Consider the following 12,965-nt stretch of genomic DNA (forward strand, 5'->3'; position numbering starts at 1 on the left):
AAGTAAACTGTGAACTGAGAGCAGAGCTTTGCTCATGTCACTCTATTAAAATTGATCTGCTTTCATTCCAGTAGGTAACCAACTGATGTACACCCACAGCTGATGGGATATTGAAGAGTGGCCACTGTTGTTTGACCTCACACCTGACCTCTCATTGGCAGTTTGATTCTATAGACCTGTCGACACATCTCTGGAGGTAAGCTATGTGTCCTTTGCATTGAGGTACTGGTTAGGGCTTGGCACAGAACTGATAGAGCCTTGTTTCTATTCCTTAGAACACTTAATGTCAAGAACTGATATTTGTTCTTTGAAAGAAAGACCTTCAGACGATCTTCATGATGAACTCAGCACATTCGAGCACTGGCCTGGAGCTTGGCAGTAGGGAATTTTCTTGGGAAATACAACCCAGATCAATTTCATGCACTTTCAGGTCTGTGAAAGTGAAGGATGGGGATCTGCTGGTGCAAAGGTCCATAATATTGTGGCATTGCCAAGGAGCAGGAGTTACTGAGTGAGCTGATGACAAACCAAGCTGGAGTGCAGTGACAGTGCTGCCGTGCCTGTGGTGACATGAGGCTGGAGAGCTCTGCCAGCAAGTCTCATCAGTGTCCTCAGTTATTAGGGTGATGGACACCAAGATTCCTTGAGTATTGGCTGAGGTGTGCATCTCAGCAAGACAGAGGCAGCAAAATGCTGTGACGTTTCCAAATTTTAATAGCACAGAGTCAGCAAGTCACTTTCCCAGATCTCCCTCCTGCTGAATGAAGAATTGTTTGCTTTCTTGGCAAAAAAATTAGATGCAAGAAACAGCTCCTATCTTTCTTGGAGAGTAAAGGGAAGGTAGAGTGCTCCAAGCAGGGCAGGAGCCATGCTCCAATATTGCTCCATACATTGAACTACTGATTCCCATCACTTAAAGTAAGATTTTTTGCAAACGCTGAATAAAAGAGCACAGCAATTTTCTGAGTAAGGACTAATAGACGTGCAAGAAATGGCATTAATTATACGAACGTTACTGTCTACCAGAGCTGCTTTCAATCATTTTTATATTCAACAGCATGCATCATCAGGAATTGGTGATAAATATAGACAAAAAAAGGTAGTAATAACGAAAGTTATACAGGTGTAAATTAGAGCATATTTTTAAACTACTGTGAAGTCACAGATTCTTGAGGTAACACAAAATTACAGGATATGTGCACATCCTCAATTGAATCCTGGGGAATTTGTGTACTGTTCGTATGCTCGTTGATTATCGTTTGGGCAACGCTGTCTGAGAGAGTTACAAACCTCCATTTCCATAGCTTCCTACTCCAAACCTTATTCTTAACCCCGAGGAGCCAGCGTGGGGACGGTACAAGCCATTGTGTATCGGACACATTTGAGCCATGGTCACTTACTATTTGGGGAGCAGCTATGGAGGCACTGTAACCTCAGGTCCCCAGCCTCAGCCCTCTCCTCCTCAGTCCTGGAAAAGAGAATATAGAAGTAGCACCTTTAACAGAAACAAAGGCTGCTCCCAAATGTACAGAAATGGGAGGGTCAGAATCAATAAGAGTACAACATACCTGGGCTCCTCCATCTATAGCCAGCCAGGCCCACTATGGAGATCGTAACGGACTCGGTTCCACTGGCTTTGCCCCTCTCAGGGGGAAAGCTCAAGTAAAGAGGCCATGGGGAATAGAAATGAGGGGCTCAGGGCTGCGTCTCTCCCACTCTTTCACTCTTCAGGATGAATCTAAGCGTCGGGGACTAACAGCATTGTACAGAACATGTGTGTTGCAAGTGGGTGTGTTGCTAGTGCATTTAAGTGCCAGTCCGTGTAATTTTCCAGAAGGAACAGCTCTGCAGATAAACCTCCCTGTGCTGCAGAATAAAGTACAGAATAAATCCAAGGCAGAACGTTACACATCCTTGTGTGCTGATGAAAGCTGGGTAGTCAGCTCTGGAATTCTTACTGATGTCCATATGAAAAGATACTGGCTCTGTAAATGGGAGGTGCTACAGGTCAACAGCTCAAAACCTGCTCGGGTATCTCAGTGACCAAGGAGAAAATCAGAGCAAAAGGTTGGCATGTCTTTGGAAAGCATTGATATGATCTGCACAACACCTTATATGAGTACAATGGGGTTAGAGAAAGAAAACTGTGATCAAGATGCATTAGAGAAATGTAAAAGGGAAAAAATAGCACATGGGAATGATGATTTGGAAGTTCTGATTCTCACAGCGTTGGGAGTAGCCCTGATTTACTACCTCTGCAATAGCTTTGGGCCTGCTGCCTGTTTCACACTGCTCCTGGCACCTCAAAAACACATTTTCTATCCCTGCAGAGACGTTTTTGTCTGCACTGGTATCAACGTCAGTCTGAACGCAGCTCGTTCGGGAATTTCACCTGCAGCATCTGCCTGGTGCTGGGCTGGTTTTGCAGAGGGGAGAAGAAGAGCTCACCTGGATTACATTTCTACACTTTCAGACCCCCTATCCCTGACCCCAAGCCTCAATCCATACACACTCTCTGTGTAAGCCTCTACATTCCTGTGCCCCAGAGCTTCCTCCCCAGAGCCACCATCCTCCTTGTTCCAGCAGCTGTGACAATTGGCCCAGGGTCGCCATCCACCCCCTCTAACAACCTTCTGCCTTTCCCCCAGTGTATCGAAGAAGCAGAGAGGAAGGGTTTTGGTTCTTCATCTGAAAGCAAAGTCCACAAGAGCTTTGGGAGCCAGGAAAGGTGGTGGTGAGTGGCTGAAAGGGGAATATTTTGGTATAGAAATAATGGAGAGCAAGGGGGACGAGCATGGGAAAGACACTCCATGTAAATAACCTAGCCGCACTGCCCCTTGCCACAGTGGATGTGGTGATTGCATTGCTGTAGCTGGTTGTCTAAATGAGTGCAAACCTTGTGACTGTGTCCTTATTATTGCACAGCCACATGGGCAAAGCTGCAACAACAGCTACATCTAATTCCCATCTTGCCTTCCTCTCACTGCCTTTTAGCAGCCCCAAACCAGACAGCTGCAAATCTGTTAGGTGTTCCACTAAGAAAGGTGAAGCTCTAACAATCTGACGTTAGTGCTGTGCTGGAAGGGCCACCCCAGACCCTCCTTGTGGGCATTATTTTCTCATGGCCTTACAGGTACACTTGTGCAGGGTGAGATGGCAACATGTGAGATGGCATGGCAAGACCCTGCTCTGGGCTCAGTTGCAGCAGGCAGTGGCAGAGGGACAGTGGTCCCAGGACCACTCTTGGAAGATGGTAGGAGAAGGTCCTGGCACATTGACAGTCCTTCAGCTGACTGTCACATGCATCAGACTACAGGGAAGAGCACAGAGTCCCCATCCCTTTGGCTTGTCTGGAAGGATCCTCAGAGCAAAGGAAGAAGAAAGGTGTGTGGAGGGTTCCTCCTTGGCTAGCTGGGATGGACTGAAGACAACAGACCATGATCAAGATAATATGGGGCAAGAGCATTCATATAAAACAGAGTGGAAAGAAAGAGAAATACTTATGCTGAATTGACACCTAGTAAACTAACACACTGGCAAAGATGAGCAGAAGTTATAGACACATATTCAGTTTAAAGGAAAGCTGGAGGGAAAGGGAGTACAGACAATAAAAGGATGAAGACTGAGAAGTGACATGTTGCAGGTAACTCTACTGATAATTTTATAGAACACATTGCATGAATAATACCTCCAACCCTCTATCATGTACTTGTTCTGCTTAGCATTACTCATATGTTTTATATCTGAAGGGCTACACTATCTCTTCATTTTGTAGCATGAACTGCAGGGTCTATCCGGTCTGGAGTTTTCAAAATAACCAGGCCTGGGAAGGGGACAATTGTTGAGTACAACACCATGAATCTGTGACTTGTAAGCAGCTGTTGAGATGTTTTCCTAGTGACAGAACCAGTGAGACGCTCTGCTGTTGAGAGACCTCCAGGTCTGTCCCTGCAGCGGCAGGGGTCAGAGGACGCGCCTGTCTCTGCGTGAGCGTGCTCTGCATCTCCGTCGTGCTATGTGTGCACTCAGGGTTGGATCACTGAGCACTGTCTGGGGTAGGGTGAAAACAGGCTGTGGAGCAGCATTCAGGCTGTACACACATATTCATGTGGGTGCTCAAGGTCTTTCCTGTGCTCTTCAGAGCTGAGGCAGTTCTTAGGGTGTAGGGACTAGTTAACAAGCAATGGTAATGGAGAACTGAGGTGCATGGGGAGGGGAAGGGGTGTGCTGGTGGGAGGGAGGGGGTCAGGGCCACAAGCCATGTACTGATTTGACTCATCCCTGGTGTCTCCTGCAGTGGGTGCTGAACATGGGGCACACTTTTTGCATTGAGAGCTCTCAAGGGAACATTTCAACTCTTTCATCTAATAGGTACCCAGTACATTTTCTGTTGTTATATGCAGCTATGTGTGATTAAAACTAAATGAGATACAGGGATATTATGTTTGACAAAGTACTTGCAAGATTAGCAGTATTTCAATGTCAGTATTTTTCATAAAGGAAATTTCTTATCTGGGAGCAGGGCCCTGTTGAAGTATATCCCAACTAAACACTTTTATCAGAAGAAATGGGGCTAAGACTTTTCTTCCCTGCCTCCCAGGAGATAAACTGCAGCTGTGGAGAATAATGAGGAAGCTTTAAATTTCACTAGAAATGTATTTCACTTAGAAACCTGCCTGTTGCACTCGGTCTGTTCTGCACAGAGGTAGATGAGTGTGTATGGTGGGTGCCGGATGCGTGCTGAGACAGAGGAGCATGCAGAGAGGAGGGCAGCGAGATGTGCAAAGTAACTGGAAGGAAGAAAGGCTGGAGGGCTTTATTTATGAGATATGAAAAGGAACATGGAGGTGTAGGAGTGGGAGGGAATGTGAAGTATCCCTGGGTATATGCACGGGAGGGAGAATCTGAATTCTGTTGTTTGTGCAGAGGAAGGTTGGAGGGAGGGGAGGTGTGCTTGCTGGGACTGCTGGCACCCGTGGCACCTAGCAACACACTGCTGCTGACTGATGATCCCTGGAAGCCCCTCAGTCTCAGAGCATTCTCAGGTCACAATAGCGAAGCTGACCATGCAAATACTAGCTTAAAAACAAACAGAAAACATGTCATGCTGCACAGCTTTACGTCTCTGGAGTGATCCCATGGTAACACTGTCTCTGGGCTTCTTATTATGTATTCAGCTACAATAATTAAAATAACGTGATGTGAAAAAAGAAAGTCGTGATGGTGAAGTTTGGGAACACTGCAGGCTTGAGCTGCCTGGGCCAAGTGTGTGTGAGGGGGATTGGAGGGGGTGAGGGATAAGCTAATTGTTCACACGAAGACAAAATGAGAAAGGAAGCTGGAAGGACAGAACAGAATATACAGTCCAGTCATAAAGCGAGTAGTAGAGACAACGTGTTGTGTCTGTGGCCTGGTCAGGGTGGCTCTGACCAGGGCAGGCACAAGAGGCAGGCCTTCTGCAGGCATGCTGCCTAGAACTGAGCTTGTTTTGAATGATCTGTGTAAAAGAAGACATAAAAACCACATTGGTTTGTACTGGCCAAGGTGGGACTTGTTACCTGTCTTGGGCATGTGCGTGTTCAATGTCCTGCCAGTCGTGTTGGCAAGAGCAAGACCTGAGGAAGGCTTGATGCCGCATTCGGCTTGTTGTCATCCTTTAGGCCCTTCACCTGTCCACCCAGTGTGTTGGGTGAAGGTCCCAGGATGAAACAAGTCCAACACGAGTTTGATCATAAAGCCTCAGGTGGAGTTGGTTCACATGTGTGTAAAGCACGGGGTGGGGGGAACTGTGTAATATGCAACTGCAAGAGGACTCAAAGTCCTCACAGTACGGGTGTGAGATAACGAGGGTTACTGTCTTCTATGCCACTCATGGCTTTTTACTGTTTACTGTCCCAGAAAGGGCAGCAGTGGTACTTTATCAGGTTATATTTCCTGGTGTAGCTTGGCATACCCTGGTCTTACAGTTCTGCTGGTCTCTCACCTGCAGTTCTCACTTCAGTACCGTTTTCCCTCACTGACACGAGGCCCATGCTGACCACCTCCCCTGCACGGGGATTGGGTTTTTTCAGGCAACGATTAACAAAAATCACTGTAATCTCTCAATGCAAAATTAGGAAAATCATTGTCCTCTGAATGATTTTGCTCATCCTCCCAGGCTGGAAGGCAGAGTGAAAACCAGAGAGTGTTAGTTAAGATTGGATCACCTGCACAAGGTAATAAACATGGAATGTCTCTAGTTCTTTCTGCTCAGTAGAGCTCCTCTCTTCGCTACTGAAGTGCCTGATCATTTTTAATCTTCTGACTCCTCAGACCTTCCCAACCACTCTATCACTGAGAAACTGCTGCATTGGTCAGAAGAACAAGAATGCATCCTCCTTATGTTTTCTGTCACCTAAATATCCTTACATTTCTTCCAACAACAGGTTTTTGGTGAGGATTCTCAGCATTTATCAGCTCCTCATTCAATGAAGGTACATTATGGGGCCCATCACACCTTCACAGCTGTGTGAGGTCCATATCAGTGTGTCCTTCATGTTTCTGCAGTGTTATGTGAAGCCTTACAGAAGGATGAGGGCAGCAAGTATCCCAGCCCAGAGCGCATGAGGTCAGCAGTGTGCTGGGTGGACAGTGCAGTAATGGGCTATGTCTGTAGGCAGAGTGAAGGAGCATCTCTGGGCCTTCAGGGCTCAGACAGGACTTAGAATCAGTCAGACCCTGGTAGCAGCGTGGGTGGCATCATGTGGGTGTTTCTGCAGAGAAACATTGCAGTGCAATATGATGTATGTGCTATGTTTGTGTGGAGGAGCTCAGGAGGATGGATTGCGTGGAGGAGCCTAGGGTGGGTTGTAGGCATGTGATTATGGAAGATGGCAACTCCAAAGTGGCCTAAGGGAGGCTGGAAAATGTCTCAGCAGCTGTCAGGAGTGTTGGGAAGTGCCTATTACACCTGCTGAGAAAATGTGGCTGTGATATTTGTGATATGCCCACAGTTTTACCTTTCCAGAGAGGGAAAACCAGCTTGCATTGGCAGGACAGCTTCTTATGGCCTCCTATGAATCAGATGCACACTGTAAGGACTTGTCAGTCTTGTGTTTTAATGAGTGCATGAGAAAAGGCAGGGGCTGGGACATCACAAAACTTAAGAGAAACAAACCAAGTAGGATCTTTTGTGTTTGTCTTCGACACACATCTCCAAGTATCTCAGAGGCTTCACCCACTCGTGCTGAAATGGGTGAGAGCCTGGATTTTCTGAGACGAGCAGAGTCCATGAAAACCTCCACTGCTCGAGCGACTGACTGCACTGACCTTTCTCTGAAGTACTTGATGGCTTCCTGGTCTAGGAAGTTCTGCTCTTCTCGAAAGCCCTGCTCAAAGATTTTGCGCTTGTGTCTGAACTCAATGACAGTCTTAGTGTAAGAGTTCAAGGTAGTAACGGAGGCCGCCATGCAGCAGGTGAAAGAGCCCCATGCCAGACTGTGGAGAGAGAAACCAGCAGACAGAGCTGGGTTAAGACAGCAGCTCATGTTATATTTCTGACGCCAAGAGACACACACACCCCGGATGCGGCTAGGCAGGTAAGTCAGTGGTGACAAACCCGTTACCCTCACCTTACCTCAGTGACACATGCTCAGGCATGCAGGCAGGGCGCTGGGCTAGGGGCTGGGCACAGCTTCCACGCCATGGAGAACCGTGCGGCAGAGTGCCCACAGGAACACTCTGAGCACTCCAGCACAAGAGTCGAATGCCTCCTGATTTCCCTTTGAAATGTTCCAGAGCCTTGCAGACAAGTGCTAAAATTTAGAGAGCAGTAATGGAAGGAGTAATGCCCCAGGGAGCATGGCTTTTGGAGCAGTGGAAGTTCTCCAGCATCCATTAGAGACTGCACAATGCTACCACAGAGTTGGTTTCTACCCTTTTTCTTAATGCCTTCATCAGACTACTGCATTGCCTTTTTTTCATGGCTGTTTCTAGCATTCCTGGCCCATGTCTGGTCTCTGAGAGCCTGACCAGAGTAGAAGACAGCCCTTCCATTCTGTGGAGGGATTCAATCTGAGGGCAGTGCCCCAAGTGTGCGGGCAGGGTTAACCCACATTGGTCAGCCAGTGGCAGGACACCTACAAGTACCGACCAGGACCATGGGGAGACAGAGGGAGATGGGACGTGGAAGTAAAACAGTGACTTCCCCACTGCCCAGCTGGAACAGCAGCAAGTGTTGTCCTGGGGCTCCGGGCAATCAGAGCCCAGCTGGGAGTAGTTCTGCTCCCTGCTCAGACTGGGTTTCCCTCCTGGGTGTCTTCTGCCTTCCATGCACATCTCCTACAGCCTTTACTTCACTGATCTCGAGTTCCGATGTGGTTGGGGGGGACCTCATGGCCTCAGGGAGGTTAGATGCTTTTTGAGCATGAAATGGGTCTCAAACAAAAGGCACCGAATCCCTCCTTTTGTCTGCAGAGCTCGTCTGTGTCCAGGCTCTGCTGGACTTCATGTTCTGCCCGTCAGCTCCAGGTCCATAGAGTTCACAGTGGTTTCCTAACTCAGACTAACTTAATCCCCTGTGCCAGCTACATGCTTTCCTTCCTCTCACCTTTCCCACAAGCAAACTGAACATCGATGTAAATTATGCAGAGCAGAAGGAATACAGCTGTGGCAGCGTTACCTTATAAATACACGTTACCGACAGAGCCCTCAGCATGAGCTGTTTTCCCATTCTGCAGAGGATCTGCACACAGGGAAACAGTTTCTCATTTCAAATTAGACAAAGCTTGAAAAAGAACACATAGTCATGGACTGAAAAATCCAGGGAAAAAATGGTTCTAGTAAATAGAAATGGCTCATTTCAGTGATTTCAAATTTCAGTGCATAACAAGTCCTTTAGGGACTCCCATGGCGATGAAGAGCGTGGAGGCAGCCCCTTCCTAGCCATTTTCAAGCGTGTTTGCCAGATGCGGTTGAATGAGAGGGAAGCGCAGTGAGCCTGGTGTGATGAAGTTCCCTGAGGTTGCCTGTGGTTGGGTGGAGAAGTGGGAAGGAAACTTGTGCTACATGTGTCCAGGCAGAGGGAAGCCTGGGAAATGACTGCCTACACGGAGTGGGAGGGAAGCCTCTAACCGCTCCGAACCTTTCCAGACGGACTCTGAAGCCATATTGAGGAAGAAGCCAGCAGAGACCTCATGCTTCACCAGGCCCATCTGGCGCCTGGGGAATGACATGTGGAGAAAAATTCCTCTTGGAAGTCTCTGATAGTTTCTGATCATTAATTCTGAAAAGCTGGAGGGGTGAAAGGCAGAAATACAGGATGACGACCCCCAGTGTCTGCTAAATTCCAATCGATACGGTTTAGTTTTTGTGGGCCTCGGATAAATGCTCCTTATTCTCAGGTGTAAAGAGCAGGTCTCCTACCTGCAAGAGCTGCATCCTACCTTAGGTGCAGATCTCTTTCACAGCAATGACCCTCTGTGCCAGCTGTGCCCCAGATGTGATGGGACAGTACGTGTACCACCTCTGGCAGCTGAGCTCTCAGGTTCCTCTGTGGCTCAAATGACTCAGGCTTTTGTAGTTGCTTTCTAGAGGGGCTGAGATTGAACATTCAGTGATGCTCAGGGCTGTAAAAACACCCTGCCTGGAGAATCCCCTGGCCTACTCCTGGCTTTGCCAACAACTTGGGAACGGGGACTGAGACGTATGTTTTGAATCCTGGGGAATCTGAGAACACAAGCAGCCTTTCCTCAGTTTATCATTCCCAGTCAGTAGAGGGAAAATAGAGCCACAGAAAAAAATAGTTTTCTCACTGGCACTTGGGAAACAAATGATGGTCTAGATCTTCACCCATGCCCTTCAGCTCTTGGCCATGGGGAAGCTCTGGCTGTCCTTGCACTTCAGCAGGGGTACAACTCTGTGCTCTCATGGGGTGTCTCGCAGGGCTCTGTGGTCGTACTTTTTACAGAAGGCTATAAGCCACCTGAAGTTTGCACTACTGGCTCAGGTGTATTTAAAGCTCCTGCTTTGGGCCATCACCAGGACCCAGATGGAGCAGAAAGAAATTCCTACAGATTCCCAAACTCTGCCAGACTGTTTTTAATCCTTCTTCAAGTAGGGGTTGAAGGCTAAGTGGTGCCAGGGAAGGTGGTCATTCTTCAGTCAGCACAGCAGTGGTGGTGCAGCGTTAGCTGGAAGGAAGAATCCTTGTTGTTGCTGTTTGACTGCCAGAGCCACCTTTGCCAGATCTGCTACCAGTCTTCACTATGGCATCAGGAACCCCATGACCTTCCTCAGGCTGCTGTGAATAGGCTGCTGTGGCTCATGTCTGTCCCAGGGGAGCTGTGACTGAGCTGATGCTTGCACCTTGCCCAGTGCCCTGCACGAGCAGGTATTAGGGGAGGGGGAGAGTATCAAATGCGAGAAGTTGGTCTATAAGAGCAATAGATTCAGCCAAGCTCAGCTTTCACTGGGGTGAACCAGCAGTCACTGGACAGGATGGAGCAGAGGTCCCACTTCAGGAACATGGGAAGGGCCTGAGATCACTCCTGAGTGTTGGCCTGCTCTTGGGTATCACCAGCATCCGCCACAGTGGGGCTCAACACAAGCTCAGTCCCAGTCTTTAACCAAAGCCCACTGCACCCCAGCTGATGGAAAGAGCTGCAGGCAGGGATTGCCATGTCAGCTCTGGAACAAAGGCTTGGACAGGTCAGACAGCAGCGCTGTGAGCTGCCATCGCAGCATGGGCAGGATGAGTGGGCCTGAGGCGGGCTCATAGTGCCCGATGGGACCCACGGACCTCTGATGCCTGTGGTGAGACAAGGGGATTCTGGTCTTGCACAAGGTGAAGGAGAATAATCTGATGGGTGCTTTATCATGCTAGACACTTAACAGCGTTCTGAATTTTGAGTATTGCAGTAAATTATAGATTACTGAAGACAAATTAATAGAGCTTATGCATTATTATTTAAATATCTACATAAATTATTATTGCAAAATAGTAGTATTTATATACATATATTAATCCATTAGGTTTATAAGTTCATCATCCTATGCAACAAATATTTGTTATTGGTATACAAAATCAGCTCTATTTTAAATATAATAAGATTTATATTTTGCAACACGTTACTAAAATGTTAATAACTCCTTCCATGACACACAGTATAGTGAGGGGAGCAAGAAAGACTAATAACCTCCTGCGGTGCTGTGCATAAGAAGTATTTGTGTTTGTTTATTGGTGTTAGCAAAGGATGTTGTTTCTGCTTTGGGATGGAATTAAAATAATATGCTATCTTTAAATGAAAAAAAGGAAAGTATTTTCCCTAGTCATCCGAAGAGGCTGATGCCTCTGGGAGAGATGTGAATGTTAGCAGGTATTTTTATTCTTCACAGCCTCCTGTTTTTGCTAAGCTGCTTAAAACTTGTAAGCAATACAACACAATTGATGTATCATCTTGGCCAAATTATTTTTATGTGGATTTTTTTTTAGAAGATAAATGGGAAAGGTAAAAATCTAAACTTAAATGCCCCCAGAAACCCCAAACAGTCTCCAAAATACCTTTCCCAAGACTTCTCACCATGATCCACAGGGAAGTAGCACAGTGCCAGGAGCACTATGCCTTCCTCTGCAGCTGTGTTAAGTTGCACTGTAAGGTTCAACTGAGACATTAATTAAAACCAACAACAACAAAAAAGCTAAAAGTCTCTGAAATGCCATGGCAATTATGTACCTAAATTGAACTTTAATGAGAGTGCTCAATCTGTGTTGGTAATTGTGGCTGCTGTTTATTTACAAATGCTGAGTACCTGCTGATAGGTGCAGCTGCTGCTGCACAGTCACTGATAGACATCCCCTAGCACCTCAGCCATTGTATGGCCATGGTGGGTTTTTGCTTCCAGCATTTTGGCAGCTGGAAATTCACATACATGTTCCTGCAAATGTGAGATGATATGTACAATCTCCCAACAGACCGATGAAACAATTAAAAAATTAAAAGATATGAACCGGTGGTGACACTTACCAGAAGGACCATCCATAGTCCCACGAGTGCGGTCGCCAGTCCTCTGGCCCAAGGCTGACTGTCACTTGGAAAACTTGAGTATACATCATGTGTGCCACCATCCCCAAGAGACCTGAGAAGCAGGGATTATAACAGGAGTTTTTGTGCTAACATCTTCTATAATTCGTGAGATAGATACTGCTGAAGTGCTTTGTAAGCTCAAAAAAAGTCTCTGTTGCACTTCTATGCCTTCTATTCTACTGTGGAGGAGGGAGCTGCATGGGCAGGGGAAAGGTGTGACTGAGAGCTCATTATTTTACATCATACTGAATTCTCAATTAAGAGAAGAGTTAAAGAAAGAAAACCGTTGAAGAAAATGTTGCACAGTTAGCATCTTGCTGCCTAAAAACAGGGGGAAGCCACCCACAAGTTATCTCACTTAGCCCATCACAGACAGGCCTCAGGTAAGAGAATAAGGAGAGAGGCTTCTGTAGGCAATGCAAGATGGAGCGTGTCAATGCCAAACAGTGAGGTTTTATCTGAACAGCTGCTAAGTTTTATAAATCTCAGCACTTATAAAACACTGGGAAGTTGCAGAAGGAAGTTACATGAACTCTGTATTCCTTATGATGTGTGGTGAGAGGATGCCACAGGAATACTTTCAAAGGTTCAGTGTTGATGCTTGCTTTAGTGATACTGTGATACTCTGCTGAGGTAAATACAACTGGGTGAAGATCAGGCCACGTGTTAGAGAGTTGACTCATTGATGTGAAAGAACAGGGCTGTAGTTAGATCACTGAGTTTGCACTGCCACTTAGCTGGCCAACCCATATTTCTGCATTTAAACATCTCTCTGAGGAAAATCAAAATCCACTTTTCAAGAAGGGGTGGCCAGTAGCAGCTCTGATGCTTGGAGAACTTTAGTCTGGGATGTGTCTGCTTTAGTACCTAGGCAGCGCAGGGACATGCTCCCAGCAGAGCTCA

General features: G+C 46.9%; 1 protein-coding gene across 1 annotated transcript in view; it reads right to left on the reverse strand.

Annotated features, from left to right (window-relative positions):
* GSG1L (GSG1 like) overlaps positions 1-12,965 on the reverse strand; it is a gene marked incomplete at both ends in the record, with an annotated part of 57,705 nt that overhangs the window by 6,330 nt on the left and 38,410 nt on the right. Inside the window, 2 exons of the mRNA XM_084270949.1 lie at positions 7,309-7,476; positions 12,003-12,114. Coding sequence (XP_084127075.1) covers positions 7,309-7,476; positions 12,003-12,114 — 280 coding nt within the window. The remainder of the gene's footprint in view (positions 1-7,308; positions 7,477-12,002; positions 12,115-12,965) is intronic.

The sequence above is a fragment of the Gallinula chloropus genome, assembly GCF_964237585.1.
Source record: "Gallinula chloropus genome assembly, chromosome: 15".
Taxonomy (NCBI): Eukaryota; Metazoa; Chordata; class Aves; order Gruiformes; family Rallidae; genus Gallinula; species Gallinula chloropus.